At 45.7% G+C, this 20,144-nt stretch overlaps 1 protein-coding gene across 1 annotated transcript in view; it reads left to right on the forward strand.

Annotated features, from left to right (window-relative positions):
- The window catches only part of TMED10 (transmembrane p24 trafficking protein 10), a 44,374-nt gene that overhangs the window by 17,064 nt on the left and 7,166 nt on the right, over positions 1–20,144 (forward strand). Inside the window, exons 2-3 of the mRNA XM_075531472.1 lie at positions 3,911–4,022; positions 14,622–14,695. Of these exons, the coding sequence (XP_075387587.1) occupies positions 3,911–4,022; positions 14,622–14,695 (186 nt within the window). The remainder of the gene's footprint in view (positions 1–3,910; positions 4,023–14,621; positions 14,696–20,144) is intronic.

A 20,144-nucleotide genomic window follows, 5' to 3' on the forward strand; every position in this document is an offset into this window, starting at 1 on the left:
TGGCCTTGAGGTTGGCCTCCTTTTCTCTCACGTTGGGCTCTGTTGCAGGCTTTTAGAATTAGGAAGCGTCAAATAAAAGGTAGACTCGTTTCTTTAGAAAATGGCATGAGCTAAAGTTTGGAGCCCGTGTTCGCCATTGGCTTCTTCCTGAGCCAGGCTTAGCCTCTCCAGTTGGCCTCCTCGTCCAGCACTCCCTGTGGGCTCTCTGCTCATTAGACTCACCGTCTTTCTCCTTGGAGACTGGCACCATTTGCTTTGTAGCCTAAACAAGTCCTGTAGGGTCTACTTTGTTAAAATCTTTCTAATCTACCCCTGGTGGCACACTTGGCATCCGTCTACTAACTGAGAGGTTGGTGGTTTGAACTCACCTAGTAGAGGTGAGGAAGAGAGTGCTGGAGATCGGCTGTTGTAAAATCGCAGCCCAGACAGCAATGTGGCGCCGTGTTCTCGGCAATAACAGAGGGTCACCAGGAGTTGTTGGGTTAGCAAGTGGTTTGGGTATTTGGTTAATCTGTCACAGTGGCTTCCTTCCCAAGGCCCTCCGAATTTCTCATCTAGAGAGTGCCCTTCCCCTGTTGCTTATCTCTTAAAGATTGTCTTGAGTCTGTCTTCCAGGTACTAGCAAATTCCTCTTGCTGGATTGCCAATTGAGTCACCTTCCTGTCACGTACCAGATGCTTTATTACCTCTCCTTAACCTGAGTGAAACTCAGACTGCCTGGCATGCTGTTGGAGCTGTGCATGACCTGGCCGCTAACTCTAGTCACTTAACTGTGTGCCTCGGTTTCCCTTCTGGACCTTGAAGGAAATAATAGTTTTTACCTAGAATGTTACAACCAACCCAAACATATTGCCAGCAGGTCAGTCCCCACTCATCGCGACTCTATTGGGCAAAGTAGAACTGCCTCTATGGGGTTTTAATTGGCTGTGATCTTTATAGGAGCCGACTCCATCTTTCTCCCTTGGACCAGCTAGTACGTCTGCACCGCCACCCTTTCAGTTAGCCGAGCATGTAACCGCTGCGCCACTTATATTCCTGTGTAAGGGTATGACCCTTTTGCCACTGACTCAGTTTTGACTTGTGAGAGACCCAAAGGACACCTGCCACATTGTTCTCTTGTGGAGCAGCTGCTGCGTTTGAACTGACCTTTCCATTAGCAGCCACGCTTCTGCCACCAAGAGTTGTTTGTAAGGTTCTATGGAGGAAACATTTGAAATGTGCTGAAGCGCTGGGCAGGGAATTTGATACTTTGTAAGTGTTCATTAAGTATTCAACTCAAACCAAACTCACTGCCATCAAGTCAGTTCTGACTCATAGTGACTCTACAGAACAGGGTAGAGCTGTCCCTGTGAGTTTCCTAGACAGTAACTCTTCATGGGATTAGAAAACCTTGTCTGGTGGCTTCAAACTGCTGACCTTGTGGTTAGCAGTCTGACATAACCATCACAGCACCAGGGTTCCTTCGGTAAGTATTTGCCATTAGTTTGATGGTCATGTCAGGCTTGTTTGTTTCTGGGTTCCAGGCCTTTGTGGTGGCTGTTTCTTCCACCTGGAATGTCTTGACTCCAGTTCTTCCATCAGTTGCACTGCATCCTTCAGGACTCGCTTCTGTGTTACTTCCTCCATCATACTGTGGCACCTGAACGTGACCCCTGTGCACCAGCACTTGCCCCACTGCAGTCAAGCTGGCTAACGCTGGTCGCTCTCTCTGTCCTCATGGAGACTCTTCAGCTGCGTAAAACCAAAACCAAACGCATTGCCATTGAGCATCCTGACTGATAGCAACCCAGTAGGACAGGGAAGGACTCCTGTAGATTTCTGAAACTGGTTCTCCTTTTTTCTTTTTACATCATTTTATTGGGGGCTCGTACAACTCTTATCATAATCCATCCATCCATTGTGCCAAGCACATTTGTACATTTGTTGCCATCATCATTCTCAAAACATTTGCCCTTGGTATCAACAACTCATTTTTCCCCCTCACTCCCTCCCAAACCTTTGATAATATATAAACTATTATTATTTTGTCATGTCTTACACTGTCTGGTGTCTCCCTTCACCCACTTTTCTGTTGTCTGTCCCCCAGGGAGGGAGTTTTATGTAGATCATTGTGGTCAGTTCCACCTTTCTATCCCACCTTCCCCTTACCCTCCTGGTATTGCTACTCTCATTATTGGTTCTGAAGGGTTCATCTGTCCTGGGTTCCCTGTGTTTCCAGTTCTATCTGTACCAGTGTACATGCTCTGGTCTAGCCAGATTTGTCAGGTAGAATTGGTATCATGATAGTTGGGGGGAAGGAAACATTAAAGAACTAGAGGAAAGTTGTATGTTTTATCAGTGCTATACTGCACCCTGACTGGCTTATCTCCTCCCTGTGACCCTTCTGTAAGGGGATGTCCAGTTGACTACAGATGAGCTTTGGGTCTGCCCTCCACATTCCCCCCTCATTCAGAACGAAATGGTAACCCTTGGTGGGAGTAGAAAGCCTTATTTTTGCTCTAGAAAAGCAGCTGATGGTTTTGAACTGTTGACCTTGTGGTTAGCAGTCCAACGGGTAACCCACTGTGCCACCAGGGCTCCCTAGCTCTTTTAAATGCTGAATGCGTGAATGAACAAGTGAATGAATCAAGCTGGATGGCAGAAAACAATTAACATTTATACCTCTACTGGGTGAGTTCAAAGCACCACCTTTCAATTAATAGAGGAATACCAACTGTGCCACCCAGGGGCAGATTAGAGGGATTTTAAGAAAGTAGAACCTGCAGGACTCATTTACGCCAAAAAGCAAATGGTCCCAGTTCCGCCCAGCCTATCTGACCAGTAAGCCTGGTGTCTGATGATTTTGAGTTTTCTCCCATTCTATCCACGACCTTCTAATGTCCTTTCAGAGCAGTTCGTAGAGGTAGCCTGGCATCCTCTAGTTCCTGCCTCTGGACAGAGCGCTATCACGCTGTACCTTACGTGGCTGCTCACAAGTTAAGATCCCAGTCTTTGGTCACCAAAGTAGGATGTAGAACATTGTCTTTTTGAATTATGTTATGCTAGTCGATCTTGGTGCCTCCAGACGAGGGTCCTTATTCCCAGGCCCAGGAGTACCTCAGGGTGTAACATGACTAGTTTTCTGTTCTGCATTGCAAAGTGGCTGCCTGGGTAAGGAAGTGTGCCTCCTACTAACATAGCCTAGAAAAGCAGTCTGAATGCCGGCCAGCTTGTTCAGTTACCGGTCATTGCCTTGCTTTATCTGAGGCTCTGCTCACAGGCTGTCTCAAGAGTGGAGCAGTTTACATTTGGAGATGTAAAGCCAAGTGCCAAAAAAAGGAATGAGCATTTGTGGAGGCCAAAGATGCTCCCCCCACCCCCAGGCTTCACGCCTATCCCTTGCAGCCAGTGACACATTAGCATGCCATTTGAAGAACTAGCCCTCTCAGATTTTCTCCTCTGCACGTGTCCTACCTGATTTCAGGGGTCTACTTCCCCATCCCTTGCCCCACCTAGCAAGATTTCATTTGACAGAAGGAATGTACTCAGATATCCTTTGCCCTCATATATTATTTTGGTAGTTTACATTTTTGTGACATGTCTCTTTATAGAGAGTGATACTAGTGTACCTTCTGTAACGTGAGATTTTTGCCAGTAAACTCAATTATACAGCTTGGGACATTGGCTTTGTCAGTGTTTTGATATGGTGAGACATCCTTTGGAGGCACCAGATTGTAGTCTGGGATGTGGTTAGCCTGTTTCAATAAGGAGAATAGACTGTATTGGGGTTTCATCTTCTGATCCAGCTCCTATCTTTGAGTTTGGTGGGAACATAGTCACCAGAATGAGGAATATCTTTTATAGGTGCTTCCACATCTCCTGTGAAAGTTCCTTCCCAAGGGTCATTTGCTGCCTGTTTTTTTCATTTTAGATCACAGATTCTGCTGGCCATATCCTGTACTCCAAGGAGGATGCAACCAAGGGGAAATTTGCCTTTACCACGGAGGATTATGACATGTTCGAAGTGTGTTTTGAGAGCAAGGGTAAGTAGTCCGTGTTCCCCCACTCTGTAGTGCCCTCTGAAGCCAGCGCACGGCGTCCTTTTCTTGGTCTGGCAGGAGGAACGGCATATTTGCTGCCGCTCAGATACTTAAGTGAAAGCCGTCATAAAGTGTGCAGGAGTATGCCTTTGTTGGATGCTGTGATAGCTGCTAAAGGAACCCTGGTGGCTGGAATGAGGAGTACAGCAGCTCAACACCAGCAGCTACTCCACGGCAGAAAGACAAGTTACTTTCTACTCCCACAAAGAGATACAGTCTCAGAAACTAACAGGGTTAATTCTACCCTGCCGTATCATGGTGCTATGAATCAGCATCGATTCGGTGGTGGTGAGTTTGGTTTTGGGTTTGGATCGGGTAGCATCGAACCCTAGAGTTGAATTTGGTTTAGATCCTGGGAAATAGTGTATTTCTTTGTGAAAGACCTGTTTTCCATGGGATTAGAAATTGGATCTGACAAACAACACAGGACAAAGTCAGAAGCAGCTCTAGTCTCCTGGGTGCTTGCTGTACCCTCATCCTAACATCTTGGCGTGGGCTCTTCCATGCATCTGCCGGCAAAGATCCCTCAGGAACTTTCACACTGATCGCCTGCAGGCTTCTGTGCTCAGGAGTGAGCAGGAAAGCAAATGAGTTTGCATTTCCTATTCTGTAGCTTCAAGACAGTAGGCCCTGAGAGTTGTGTGCAGTGTGTATTAGTTGAGACCCTTTTGGACTGCAGTGCACATCGGAGAAATAACTCAAACTTACGTAAAGAAAAAGGACAGAAAGACCAGTTTGACTCTAAACCAGGAAGTTCATGTGATGCGGATGTTAGACATGATTGGATCTTGGAATTTTAGCAGCATCTAGCTTTTGCTCTCCTGGCCTCCATTTGATTTTATTCTTATGCTCTGCCCATATGATAGCCAAGGGACTTGTGGCAATTGTAGATTTATAGTGTTCAGAGCGGGGGTGTGAACTAGTTCTTCCTGGTTCAGTTATGACCAACAAAGTGAAACCAGAATGGACCAGAATTTGTAAAATGTGAGTGTGCCGGAATGGAAAAAAATTACAGGTCAGCGTTCTGCTAGAAACATAATTTTCTTAGGAGGCACATGGCAGCATGCACATTGTGTATGTAGCACTTGACCAGTAGAGTTGGAAATAACAATGCCCTGCTCATAGATGGCAGCTGGCCACGCTGCCTTGAATGCTGTGTTCTCCACACTCCTGGCCAATCATCCAACCTCAGACTCCTGAAAAAGCTCACAGTGACCCCTTCTGAGTCTACCATTTTTCTTGTTCTGATTCTCATCCCTGTACACCTACATTTTGTATATTTGGATTTGTTCCAGTTTTGCAGCATCCGCTGGACTTGAAGCCGTTCAAACTGGTTTAAAACTCTGGTTCACTATGTGATCGTTGAGGAAGAGCAGACACCTTGGCCAAAGTCACTGCCAAATTCCCAGGAAGTTTCTAAACAGCAGACCAACTAGCTGATGTTGAAAGTCATGGGGCACGTCATTAGTCTCCTGACTGACACCCTGCTTTGACTCTCCAAACATTGCTGTCGGACTTACCTCCTAAAGCATGTCTTTCATCATGTCAGCCCCCTTCAAAAGCTTTCTCTTCCCTGCACTTGGTAGTTACGTACTTATTTCATAGCGTGAAATGCAGAATCATACGATTTTTAGGCATCGGAGTATTTAATGGTCTTTTTAATCTCATTCCAGCTTTATTTTGCCTACCTATTGGGCCTAGCCAGCCTGGTTTACTCTGCCTTTGAAACACGTCATGTGTGTTCACTTACTGGAGGCTCCTCTTCCCACATGACCTTGAATTTACCTTTAGTTAACAGAATACCATTCTAGCTAGCTGATTGATACTGGGAGGGTAGAGGGAAGGTGGGTCGGAAAGGGGGAACCGATTGCATGTGACCTCGTCCCTGGGGGACGGCCAACAGAAAGGGGGGTGAAGGGAGACATCGGACAGGGGATATGACAAAATAATAATTTATAAATTATCAAGGGTTCATGAGGGAAGGGGGAGCAGGGGGAGAGGGATAAATGAGGAGCTGATGCCAGCGGCTTAAGTGGAGCGCATATGTTTGGAGAATGATGAGGGCAGTGAATGTACACATGTGCCTTACACTGTTGATGTATGTGTGGACTGTGATAAGAGTTGTATGAGTCCCTAATTTAAAAGGACGTATATGTTTATGTAAGGGATCCTTTTTACTGGCGGATCCCTTCAGCAATAGCTAGTAGGTGTTTCTGATGTGCCAGGCAGTGTTGTGGGTGTGGGGTACGTGGGAGTGACTAAAACCAGAAGTCCTTACTCTGAAGCTTACGGTTTTTTTGAGAGACATAGACAGTGATGATAAATGTAAATCAGGTGCTGCTTTGGGCTTTGCTGGAAAATAAAGCAAAAGCTTTGAGGCACTGAAACGTTTCAAAAGCAGCAAAGAAAGTGTGATATTCCCTATTTTTAAAATAATCATTTTATTGGGGGCTCATACAACTCTTATCACAATCCATGCATACATCAGTTGTATAAAGCACATCTGTACATTCGTTACCCTCATCATTCTCAAAACATTTGCTCTCCATGTAAGCCCCTGGCAGCAGCTACTCATTTTGTCCCCCTCCCTCCCTGTTCCTCCCTCCTTCATGAACCCTTGATAATTTATAAATGATTATTTTGTCATATCTTCCGCTGTTTGACTTCACCCACTTTTCGGTTGTCACCCCCAGGTGGGAGGTTATATGTAGATCCTTATAATCCTTCCCCTCTCTACCCTGCCCCCCCTCCACCCTCCTGGTGTCGCCACTCTCCCCACTGGCCCTGAGGGGGTCATCTGTCCCGGATTCCCTGCGTTTCCAGTTCCTATCTGTACCAGTGTACGTTCTCTGGCCAGATTTGTGGATTACCTCTTTTTCACTTTCTGGTTGGGTTTTTATTTAGACACTTTAGATCACTAGTTCAATTGATCTATTCATTGAAAAATTCTATCTTGTGTTGTTTTAATGCCATGTGTATACATCTTATATGCCCAGTTATATTTTGAATTCTGTGAAGGCAGAGACTGTCGTTTGCTTTTTCTAAATTGGTTTTCTGCCCAAAACACAAACTCAGTGCCTGCCATCTAGTCAGTTGGGACTTGGTGAAACTCTATCGGACATAGCATACCTGCCCCTGTGGTTTTTTGAAATTGTAAATCGTGACAGGAGTTGAAATCCTCCCTTTTGTTATATGGAGCAGCTGATCGTTTTGAACTGCTGATCTTGAGGTTAGCGGCCCAACTCACAGTCCACTGTGTGCCAGGTAAATGTGCCCAAGAGAGACAGTACCATGGGGTCTTTTAATAAAGAAGGAGCCTGTTTAGGGTCATGATGTCAGCTAAGCTGTTCTAAGTAAAAGACGCTCGTCTGGACTCTGACCAGCCAGGGGTCTATGGTTTCGTGGGTCCACTTGTCCCTGGATAATGCTGTGCTGTAGCAAGCTGACTGATCATGGGGAAGTGTCTGTTGGAAACAGGATCTCTCGCACCTTGGAACCAGGTGGAGTTTGGATTTCATAACTTTTTTCAATGAGAAAGGGAAACCAAGAATATGCATTGCATCTCTTATGGATAGTGCTTTTGATGAGAATTACGCATCAGATTTGGGAAAATTGGGCGCGCGCGTCTGTGTGTGTGTGTGTGTGTGTGTGTGTGTGTGTGTGTGTGTGTGTGTGTTTGACTCTCAGAAGACATCGGTGATTTGTCTTAGTTTTCTTTTAATTTTATGGGTTTTTGTTGTGGAGAATATACACAGCACAACAATACCAAAGTCACAGTGTCTACACTGTCCATTGAGCAGCATTGCCTACACTCTGAGCTGTGCATGGAACCTCGCTCTCCTACTTGGAGTTACTGGTATTCTTCCTTAACATAAACTCATTATTACCTTCATTGATCGATTCCTAGCAAATGCCAGCAGCGTCTCTCAAAGTGTGGGTGATCATGGTGGCGTGAGTGGAGGAAGCCTGTGGGGGAAGCCTTCAGCGTCTTCATTTGTAAGAGAAACTGCTGCAAAACCCCGCTAGTGAAGGGAACTTGGAATGCGTGAAGTATGAATCTAGCAAAATTGGAACTCATCAAAAATGAAGTAGAACACAAAAATCGATTTCTTAGGCATTTAGTGAGCTGAAATGAACTGGTATTGGCCATTTTAATCAGAAAATCTATTTGTTTACTGTGCTGCGAATAACATAAGAGGAATGTCCAAAAAGGGCATTGCAAAATCAATCATGAAATGCAGTGCTGTGATAGGATTCTATCTATCCACGTGTAAGAAAATCCAATCAGTATGACTCTTATTCAAATTCATGCGCCTACCACAAAAGCTAGTCCTAAAGAACTTGAATAATTCTACTAGCGTCTTCAGTCTGAAATCAATCAAACATGCAATCAAGATGTATGGATAATTATTAGCAATTGGAATCAAAAGTTGGAAACCAAGAGGAAGGATCAGTAATTGGAAATTATGGAGTTTGTGATACAAACAAAGCTGGAGATCACCTCAGAATTTTACAAGATTAATGGCTTGTTCAAAGCAAATAACCTTTTTACAGCAACTGTTCACCTGAAATAACACAGAAATCAAATTTACTAAATCGCTGAGAAGAGACCGGAGAAGCTCAATATTAGCAGCTAAAAACCAGACCACGGGTTGACTGTAGGAACAGACTACCAGTTGCTCAGATGTAAGTTCAGGTTGAAGCTGAAGAAAATGAAAAGCCCATGAGAGCCATAATACGACCTTGAGTCTATCCCACCTGAATTTTGAAAACATCTGAAGGAAAAATTTGACTCATTGAACACTAATGACAGAAGGCCTCTGTGGGAGGACATCATTCATGAAGAGAGCAATAGGTCATTAAAAGACAGGAAAGAGAAAACATCAAAGTGGGTGTCAGAAGAGACTGAAACCTGCTCTTCATTGTAGAGTAGCGCAGGGAAATGGGAGAAAGGATGACGTCAAAGAGCTGAATAGAAAATTCCAAAAGGGAGCACAAGAAGACAAAGTTACATATTCTAGTGAAATGTGCAAAGGCCTAGAATTAGAAAGCCAAAAAGAAAGAACACATTCAGCATATTTTAAACAGAAAGAGCTAAAGAAAAAATTCAAGCCTCCAGTTCCAATATTCTAATTCAAACTCCTATCAAATATTCAATAATCTTGAATATTCTATTCAAGATTCTGTTGGCAAAGTATTGACTGACGCAGGAAGCATCAAAAGAACATGGAAAGAATACAGACTGACTGTACCAAAAAGAACTAGTCCACACCCCACCATTTCAGGAGGTAGCATAGACGCAAGATCCAATGATGATGAAGGAAGAAGCTCAAGCCACAATGAAAACCTTAGCCACGGCTCCAGGAATTGCTGGAATACCAGCAAGCTGATGAAGCACTGGAACCACTTACTCGTCTATGCCAGGAGCTTGGGAAGAGATCCGTATTTGTGCCCTTTGCAGAGAGGGGCCCATGGAACAATGTCCCTGATAGCACATGCAACAGTGGTCACAGCAGTGCATTGACAGAGGGTCAGGCTGGATGCAGAAAAAGACATGGAACATCTTGAGTGAAAGCAGAGAATACCAGAAAGATGTGTGCTTGTGTTTTGTTGACTCCGCAAAGGCATTCGACTGTGGATCATAAACGATAGATAGCCTTGAGAAGAAGGGGAATTCCAGAACCTTACATGATGCTCACTGGACACTTGCACCTGGATCAAGGGAAATATATGAACAGCCTGCCATCTGCAGATGACGCAACCTTTCGGGCTGACAGTGAGGAGGACTTGAAGCACTTGCTGATGACGATCAAGGATGGCAGCCTTCAGGATGGATGACGACGCCATGTAAGGAGACCAACCAAATTCCTCACAACTGGACCAGTAGGTAATTTCATGGTAAATGGGGAAAAATTTGAAGTTGTCAACATTTTTGCCTTGCTTGGATCCACAATCAGTGCTCAGCAGTTGAGCTCAAAAGAGGAGTTGCATGGAGTAAGTGTGCTGCACAAGCCCTCCTAGAGTGTTGGAAATCGGGGCGGTTACTCTGAGGGGTAAGGTGCCCCTTGACCCATCACCTCAGACACATGTGGAAGTTGTACGGTGAATAAGGAAGGCCGAAGAAGAAATGATGCATTCGAATTGTGCTGGAGAAGAATGTTGAAAACAATGCACTGCTGAACAGACAAGCCGTTCTGTCTTGGAAGAAGTACAGCCAGCATGCTCTTTAGAGACAAGGATGCAAAGGCTTTTTCTTACTTACTTTGGACATGTTGTCAGGAGAGACCAGTCCCTAGAGAAGGACGTCATGCTTGGTAAAGTGGGAGAGCATCAAAAACTAGGGACGCTCTCAACGAGGTGAAACTGCATTTGGAACAGTGGGCCCAGGCATGGGAATAGTAGTGAAGATGGCCCCAAACCAGGCGGTGTTTCATTCTCAGATGCCCAGGGTTGCTGTGGGTAACAGTGGACTCGGTGGCACCTAACAACAACAACAAAGTTCTTTTTAAAAAAATGATTTTATTGAAGGCTCTTACAATACTTATTACAATCCATACATACATCAGTTTTATCAGGCATATTTGTGCATACGTTGCCATCATTCTTTTCTAGACAGTTACTTTCTATCGAGCCCTTCGTGTCAGCTCCTCTTTCCCCCCTGCTTCCCAACCCCCACCCCTACCCTCGTGACCCCTTGATAGATTGTAAATTATTATTTTCATATCTCGCACTGACTACTGTCTCCCTTTGCCCATGTCTGACTCCCCCTTTCCGGTGTTCTTCCCCCTGGAGGCGCGTGGGGTGTGGTGTGTGTCCATCATTATGATTGGTTCCCCCTTCTCACCCCGCCCTCCTTTCTCCCTTCCCTTCTGGTATTGCTCTTCCCATTCCTGCTCCTGGGTTGCATGTGTCGTGAGCGCTCATTCTCTTATCTGCACCTGCATACATGCTCCGGTCTAGTTCTGAAGTGAGAGGCATCACTGGGGTCACGGGGGGCAGGGAGGGGGTGGGTGAGGAAGCCTCAAGGAACCAGAGGAATATTGTGTTTCATTGGTGCTTTACTGCACCCTGGTTGACTCATCTCTTTCCTATGACCCCTCTGTGGGGGGTGTTCCATTGTCTACAGATGGGCTTTGGGTAACTGCTCCGACCCCCCTTGTTCTCAACCCTATGGTTTTGTGTGTTTGATTGTTAAGGGTCTTCTGATGCCTGGTACCTGGTCCCGATGACACCTCATGATTGCCCAGGCTGGTGTGCTTCTTCCATGTGGGCTTGTTTCTCTGCTGGATGACCGCTTGTTACCCTTCAAGCCTTTAAGACCCTAGAGACTATGTCTTTGAATAGCCGGGCACCAACAAAAAAGTTCTCTAATGTTTGGAGCTGCTGTTGTTGGCTCGATCCCATATAGATAGGATCTGTATGCTCAAGGCAGACTGTTTTTACTCATGAAGCTAAGTGGTTTTAAGATGACTTCGGGGAATATGTTTTTTGGTTGAAGTGTGAAGATTATCTTTGCAATAGTTTCAAGGGCTCATCTACTCTCCATGGCTCCGTCCATGAGTGTTTGAAATTCTGTTGTGCATCTCTTACTTTTTTTATAAGGATTCTTCTGGGAAATCTTTGATCAAAATATTCAGTAATTATAGCTGGGCATCATCCAGTTCTTCTGGTCTCATGGCAGGGGAGATAATGGGCTACACATTTCCGCTCCCGCTTACTGAGTCTCCTTCCTCGTTGTTCCCAGTGCTCAGGTGGCTGCTTGCATGGTTTTATATCCCGAGCACACTGCATCAAGGTAGAAGGTAGATCAAAAACACGACTCATGTTATTCAACCTATTAACTGGATGTCATGTGACCCTAAACTTCCAGCTACAGAACTAAACCCTCTGAGGTCTTTGTACATGAGCAGGTTCAGCATCTCCCCTCCCCACCCCCCTTACCTTTCGTCATTGCTGTAACTGCCTTGCCAAGTCGACTCCTTTATAGGTGTGCAACTTACTGACGGCAATGACAATATTCTGCTGTATAACCCCACCCCCATGTGGTTTTCTCTCCCTGCTAACCTCCTTCTCACTCTTTTGTCTCACCCAGCCGCTCATAAACGCTGGTTTCTGTACGTTTTCTTTTTCTTGTCTTTTTATGTTAAGTGGGTGCGGTGGACTTCTTTCACTCGGCATCCTGCCTTCAAGCTCCTTCCGCCCGTACTGTAGCACCTCAGCTTGTTAATCCTACCTGTGTGCGCTATTTCTCTTGCCTTTCGGTCAGTCCTACTCTATCCCAGGGAAGTTCTCAACTGGCTCTGCAACCTGCCGCTGTTTAGTTGATTCTGACTCGCGGCATCCCCACGGCGCAGCGTCCAGCTGCCCTCCCTAGGGATTTCAGTGGCAGGGAACGCTCAGAAGCAGATGGCCAAGCTTCCATTCTGAGACGGCTCTGGGTGAATTTATACCACCGCCCTTTCAGCTAATCGTCTAAAGTTTCACTGCTGTGATCATTTCAGTAGGACCCAGGCTGCACCTTCTACCTAGAATATGTCATCCAGGTTCTACCTGCAGGTGCTCCTCCTTCAGTGATGCCTGTCTACTCTGTATTTTTCACATATAACACACCCTTAGTGATGTAGGAGAGTGACATGCAAGAGGGTGCATTGTTTGCAAAATCCTATATAACACACAATTTCACATATGCATGAAAATACAGCAGTCTTTTCACTGACCATCCTTTGTAGCTAGTGTGGCCTGAATCCGTTCTTTTGGCTTACGTGTTTAACTTCTAACTGCAGGGTCAGCAGTTCAGAACCATCAGGGGAGGAAGATGAGGCTATCTGCTCTTGTGAAGAGTCACTGCTTCAGAAACACACAGGGGCAGCTGTCCTCTGCCGTGTAGGGCCCTGTGAGTCAAAATTGACTCAATGGCAGTGAGTTTATTGGTTTACTTTTTAAAAAAATCATTTTATTAGGGGCTCATACAACTCTTATCACAATCCATACATACATCAATTGTGTAAAGCACATTTGTACATTCATTGCCCTCTTCATTCGCAAAACATTTGCTTTCTACCTAAGCCCCTGGCATCAGCTCCTCATTTTCCCCCCTCCCTTCTCGCTCTCCCCTCCCTCATGAACCCGATAATTTAAAAATTACTATTTTGTCATGGTTTACTTTTTTAATGTAATCGCATAGGTATGAATGTGTAAGATCTCACTGAATTATTTCAAGACAAGACTGGATTCCTTAAAGCTCTCCAGCACAGTTCCTGCTCTCAGTGAGTTCGTAACGAGGGGTTGGTGTGATGATTTCTGTCCATTTCAGAAAACCTCACAGGGCTCTCAAACAGCAGCGGGCCTCCAGAGCCTAGAGACACTGTATTTCCCCAGACACCCTCCAGATTCCAGAGTGAATTCCAGGGCACTGGCTGGGCCATTTTGAGAGGTTCTTTCAATCTTTCTCTCTCTCCCCCATTTGATGACCCAATTAAATTTTTTTCCCTAACATTTTTGTATTTGAAATGTTTATTCGCTTGGTTTGTTCACTGCACACACACATCAAACAATCTAACAATGTTAAAGCTAATTTCAATGATTACTGTGAGGGTAACACAATTCATTCAGCATCATAGTCCCGTTAAGCATTGCCTTCATCGGTGTGCTCACCCTAGGTAGAGTTGGAGAGAGCAGGAATTGATGTCTCCTGGGTTCCTAATCTGACTTCTCAGTCTCTCCCCAGGTTTATATAGGCAGTTCAGCTGGCAGGTTTGTTGTTGTTGTTATCTGTGATAGTAGTTTTTCAACTAGGAGCGTTGCTGTGTGGGTCCTGCTTTCCCTGCTAGACGTTTCTCTTTCTTAGCGTGTCCCTGAGGCTCACACTCTTGCAGTGCTCCTCTGCTGGATTGTTCTGATGCTTGGAATAGCCCTACCTAATTTTATTCACCTGGTGAAATTGGCCTTCTATTGATCAGAATGTTTGAATTAAAGTGGAATATTGGATAAAACCTCTGTCTTTAGAACTCATGTCTGTATCAAGAAGAATCTAAGCCTCGTGTATACCCAGCAGTCCTAATTGAGCATCACCGCCCCACTGAATCAGACAGGACAGCCTTTCCAGAGGTGGCACCACATGTCCTCCATCAGTTTGGTACCTAGTGCCTCTTGATCCCATGGCCACTCACTTTCAGATTGTTTGGCTTTGCGTTTCATTTCCTGCTCCCAGAAGCCCTCTCCCGTTTCTCCTCTCGCAGTCTGCACACTGGGCTGGCCGGCTGTGGCTGGGTGTCTCGTGTCCTGCCTGCTCGCAGATGGTTGCCAGTAGCACGTACTTGTTGCTTTCCGGCCCCGCACAGATAGAGGCTTTGTCTGGACTGCCTGTGATTTCAGCCCGCGCCAGACATTTTCTGCAGCTGAGTGGGGATGGGAGGGGGAGGAGTGGCAGGGGAGTTGAGCCTGTTTCCCTCTATTGAGAATGTAAGGGGGAGGGAGAGTGGGTGGGTGATTTCCCGGAATTTTAAGTATTCCAAACAATGAATCCTTTGACTTCTTTTTCAGGAACAGGGCGGATACCTGACCAACTCGTGATCCTAGACATGAAGCACGGAGTGGAAGCCAAAAATTACGAGGAGGTAGGTCCCACGCTGTCACGGCCAGAGGAGGCAGCGGCATGCCAGGTGGAGAGTATGACCTGGTCGGGCCGGCGGCTGCGTTTCATTCTCTAGGCCGTGTTTTCTCAGCAGCCCCGTGGTACCAGCCACAGTCTGAAGGACACAGAAAGTTGTATTAATAGCCTGAACAAGAGTTTTGACTGTGTTGTCAGCCGGAGGACTGCGGGAGAAAACACTCAGGCACAGATAGCGTCCTTGAGGGAGGAGCGTTCCGGCGCCCTGACAGCTTTTAAAGCCTAGAACTCATTTATGAGGGCCCACCCACTTTGGTGGGGAAATTCTGTTCTGTCTCATTCCATTTGGGCTCTACTTTTTCTACAAACCTTTTGAAGGCCCCTTGAATGTGTTAATGTTCAAGGTTAGGACAATTTGCTTTTCACTCCTAAGCCTTTCTGTCCCCAGGACAGACAGCTCTAGGTCCTCCCAGAAGGCTTGCACTCAGTGCTGCTATGAACCAGCATGCTCTTTCGGAGAAGTGCAATAGCCAAAGGTAGTTTGAGTTAAACTGTTTTTAAATGCTTAAGGAAGCTGTAGGAAACTGGAGATGGTGATCATAGAAACGTTGATGCTGGCAGCAAGTACTGAAGCGAATGAAAAACAGGCTTTGGTTTATTGGGACGGTGGGGAGGTGCAGGTGTGCGCGGACTAAGATAGGATGGAGCTGAGCCTTCTTCCTCTTAGTGATGGAGGGGCGCTGGGGACCACATCACGTAGTTCATCAGATGAAGAGCAACTTTGAGAACCCACAGGCCTGTTTAAGACAGGAAGATTAATATTTCCCAAAAGATGAAGAGGATTTTTACCTAGCAAAATTGTGCCTTAGGGCCTGAGGAGGAGTTTGTGTTTACAGGAAACGTATGTGACTTTGAAGAATGACGTTAAATATTCAGGGAGAGATGTTCCTTTAGGTGATGGAAGATAATGTTCTGGGAATGATGGGACAGAAACAGCTGCTGTGTCTGGGCAAGACTGGGAGGGGAGTCGCCTCTGTGGGAGGACACGGGGACCACGTGCACTGCAGCTCCTGCAGCAGCAAGTGCCACTGCCATCGTGATGCTTTTTTCTTTTAAGTTTTCTTGACGTATGCTTCAGTGTTTTAGATATATTTAAAAGAGGTGTATAGTCACCACCACAGTCAAGTTTAGAACATGCTCTTCTTTCTTGTGCTGATTGTTAAGAGTCCTTCATTTCCCCTCAGCCTCCCCTGCCATGAATGCATTACTGTCTCTCTAGATTTACCTATCCTGGATTTCACTTAAAGAAAAAATATATCCCCCCTGCCCCAAAAATTACCATACATAAATAAATGCAGCAGAGAAAATCCTCAATCAAAAAGAAAGCAGGAAATAATGAAAACCAGAACAAATTTAAAATGGGTCAAAGAGAGAACAAATCATAAAATAATGACTTTTAACCTGAGTACGTCTGCATTCATCCAGTTTCCATTGTGGTCTGTCTGATAGCAAGGCCACTCACCATCCAGAGGCTTCATTAATGTGGGAACCCTGCAAATGGATTTTGGGCTTTCAGTGTCATCCACAGCCTTCTGCAAACGGGGTGCTCAGGATTTAAGCTCAAATACAGTCCCTCCATCTTGCATTTCATCATTGTGGTTCTTGTGGATGCCCCCCCCCCTCCCTTTTCCTTGTAGAAGTTGTCAGTTGAAAGGAATTGGATTGAGTTACTTGCAGGCAATAAATAGGAGCAAGTGATACAGTCATGGGTGAAAGGCTATTCTGATAGTGACTGAATTGTTTGTTCCTGTCCCTAGACTAGTTTGATTAAAAGGAAGAAAGCAGGAGTCTTCTAATTGGAGAGATTTAAGAGGAACCTAAAATATTGGTAATTTTTCACGATTCAAAAGAACCCTAATGTTTAAATAAGCTGTCACCTCGTGAAGTGCTAATGTGAGTTGTAAAGTGCTAAGGAAATGATGCTGTGTTCTTAGGAGGTAGAAGAAGAGGTAAGTTGAGTTTTAGTTTGTGGTTAATGATGCTAATCCCCACCTTTGTGTCAGCCTCTCAGCAAACTGATTTTGAATTCCTCTGTGGGATTTCACTTTTTTCTCCAACATAATGACTGCCATTATGTGGTATTGAGTACTAGGCTCCTTGATGCCTCATTAGACATTAGACTCCTGGATGGAGGGAACCCTGGCTACTCCGTAGCTCAAGCACTCGGCACCACCCCACAAGAGAATTCTGTGGCAGTCGGCTTCCATAACCATTCCAGCCTTAGAAACTTTTCGGGGCTAGTTCTTGCTGTCCACTGTGGTTGCTTTGACCCAAAATTGACTCAATGGTCGGGGGTGGATTTGGATACCTTCTGGGATTACCATAATCCTTGGGCTGTGTCGGCCTTGGGAGAGGGGTTTTATCTGTCCAGATTTTAGCCCAAGAAGGGAATCCCAAGCTTAAAGGAAACCACATCACTTCCTCTGCCTGCTTCCTGCCTCTGATGTCTGGCACGTCCCAAGCCTGACGGCGCACATGTGGTTGCAGCACAGCTCTAAGATTCAGCTTCTTAAAGAAGACATTCTTGCCCACTACTCCCCCTCCCCAATGCAGCAGGCCAGGTTGTGGCACAAAGGGGTGATTCTTACCCAGGCTGAAGCCTCAACCCTTTCTCAATGTACGGCTCGACACCCTTGAGTCTTGCATCGAAATGATCTCTGAGCTAGGTCTGTGGCAGGAACATAAGTAGTCGTAGCACTGGTTCCCTAGTTAATGACTAGAGAGCACTGAACAGCTGCACAGATCTGGGAGCTTTTCATTCTAGGCCCTTGGGATGACGGGGAAGCTCTTCTCTAGAGGGTCTGGGCCCCATTGGCATCAGTGCTACAAAGTAGGAAGGTGTACATTTCTCTGCTTTGGTTCGTATTCAGCATCTCCTTTGCATGTGCGGCCTGCACCCTTCTGCAGCCCATGGTGAGAATGAGCCCAGGTGGTGGAGCAGGCTACACTGAGCTGCTAGCCACCACATCTGCAGAGAAAGATGAGGCTGGCTGCTTCCAGAAAGATTTCATCTCAGGACCTTACAGGAGCACTCTTACCTGTCCCACAGAGTCCCTGAGAGTTGGAATCACCTCGATGGCAGTGAGTGAGTGGGTGACGTGGTTCTGTAAAGTTATATAGCTGTCAGTGTTTTCATGGCAGGGGAGAGCACCCCTCTTATCTACCTGAATTGTAGTGGATGATCTAGTTTGATAATGCTCATGAAATTGTTTTGTAGACACACTACAAATGTAGGATGGTGTTATTTGGAAGGCAGACTGCTTGGCCTATTATAAAGAATCATAAGGTCTTGTGATTTGAATTCTCTAAACAATTCAAAAAATGCCTATGTCATCAGACGTAAAACACTTTGAATTCTATTTTTCAAGGATCTCTGGCCACTGTCTAAGGAGCTCTGGTGGCATAGCGGTTCCGTGTTAGGCTGCCAACCACAAGGTCAGCGGTTCAGTATATCACTAGCCACTCTGAGAGTGAAAAACAGGCTTTCTACTCCCATAAACAGTTATAGTCTGAGAAACTCACAGGGGAAGTTCTACCCTGCCCTATAGTGTCGCTGTGAGCCAGCATCAACCAGAGCAGTGAGTCTGATTATTTCGATAGCTTTAATAAGAGCCCTGGAGTCGTGTGGACTTACATATTGGGTTGCTAAGCCCACTGTCAGCAGTTCTCACCAGCCGCTCTGAGAATGGTGACGCTTTCTGCTTCCATAAAGATTTACAACCTCAGAACCCTTAAGAGCAGGCATCCTCAAACTACGGCCCGTGGGCCACATGCGAGCACATTTATCCGGCCCGCCAGGTGTTTTTGCTCCGTTTGTTTTTTTACTTCAAAATAAGATATGTGCAGTGTACATAGGAATTTGTTCATATTTTTTTTTCTTCAACTACAGTCCGGCCCTACCACGGGTCTGAGGGACAGTGAATTGGCCCCCTGTTTAAAAAGTTTGAGGACCCCTTCTGCTTAAGAGGCTCTACTCTGATCTCTGTGATCTGTGAGTCGGAATTGGCTTGGTAGCTTTGAGTTTGATTTTGGTTTGAGATCAGGGTCATGCTGCCCCCTAGAGGAGAACTGGGGTTACATGCCATCTTGCTCCTTCCAGCCATGACCTGCCATCCTTTTTTTAATTTTTTTTTATTTTAACAATTTATTGGGGCTGATACAATTCTTTTCACAGTTCATACATATACATACATCAATTGTATAAAGCACATCTGTACAGTCTTTGCCCTAATCATTTTTTTCTCTTTTCCTCTTTTACATTTTATTAGGGACTCAAACAACTCTTACCACAGTCCATACATATACATACATCAATTGTATAAAGCACATCCATACATTCCCTGCCCCAATCATTCTCAAGGCATTTGCTCTCCACTTAAGCCCCTTGCATCAGGTCCTCTTTTTTTTTCCCCCCTCCCTCCCCATTCCTCCCTCCCTCATATGCCCTTGGTAATTTATACATCGTTATTTTGTCATATCTTGCCCTATCCGGAGTCTCCCTTCCCCCCTTCTCTGCTGTCCCTCTCCCAGGGAAGAGGTCACATGTGGATCCTTGTAATCAGTTCCCCCTTTCCAACCCACTCACCCTCCACTCTCCCAGCATCGTCCCTCACACCCTTGGTCCTGAAGGTATCATCCGCCCTGGATTCCCTGTACCTCCAACCCTCATATGTACCAGTGTACAGCCTCTGTCCTATCCAGCCCTGCAAGGTAGAATTCGGATCATGGTAGTTGGGGGGAGGAAGCATCCAGGATCTGGGGGAAAGCTGTGTTCTTCATCGATACTACCTCACACCCTAATTAACCCCTCTCCTCTCCTAAACCCCTCTATGAGGGGATCTCCATTGGCCGACACTTGGGCCTTGGGTCTCCACTCTGCACTTCCCCCTTCATTTAATATGATATATATATACATATATACACATACATACACACACTTATATCTTTTTTTTTTTTTGCATGATGCCTTATACCTGGTCCCTTGGGCACCTCGTGATCGCACTGGCCGGTGTGCTTCTTCCATGTGGGCTTATTTGCTTCTGAGCTAGATGGCCGCTTGTTCACCTTCAAGCCTTTAAGACCCCAGACACTATCTCTTTTGATAGCCGGGCACCATCAGCTTTCTTCACCACATTTGCTTATGCACCCATTTGTCTTCAGCGATCCTATCATGGAGGTGTGCAGTCAGTGATATGATTTTTTGTTCTTTGATGCCTGGTAACTGATCCCTTTGGGACCACTCGATCACACAGGCTGGTGTGTTCTTCCATGTGGAATTTGTTGCTTCTGAGCTAGATGGCCGCTTGTTTATCTTCAAGCCTTTAAGACCCCAGTCACTATCTCTTTTGATAGCCGGGCACCATCAGCTTTCTTCACCACTTTTACTTGTTCACCCA

The sequence above is a fragment of the Tenrec ecaudatus genome, chromosome 14, assembly GCF_050624435.1.
Source record: "Tenrec ecaudatus isolate mTenEca1 chromosome 14, mTenEca1.hap1, whole genome shotgun sequence".
NCBI lineage: Eukaryota > Metazoa > Chordata > Mammalia > Afrosoricida > Tenrecidae > Tenrec > Tenrec ecaudatus.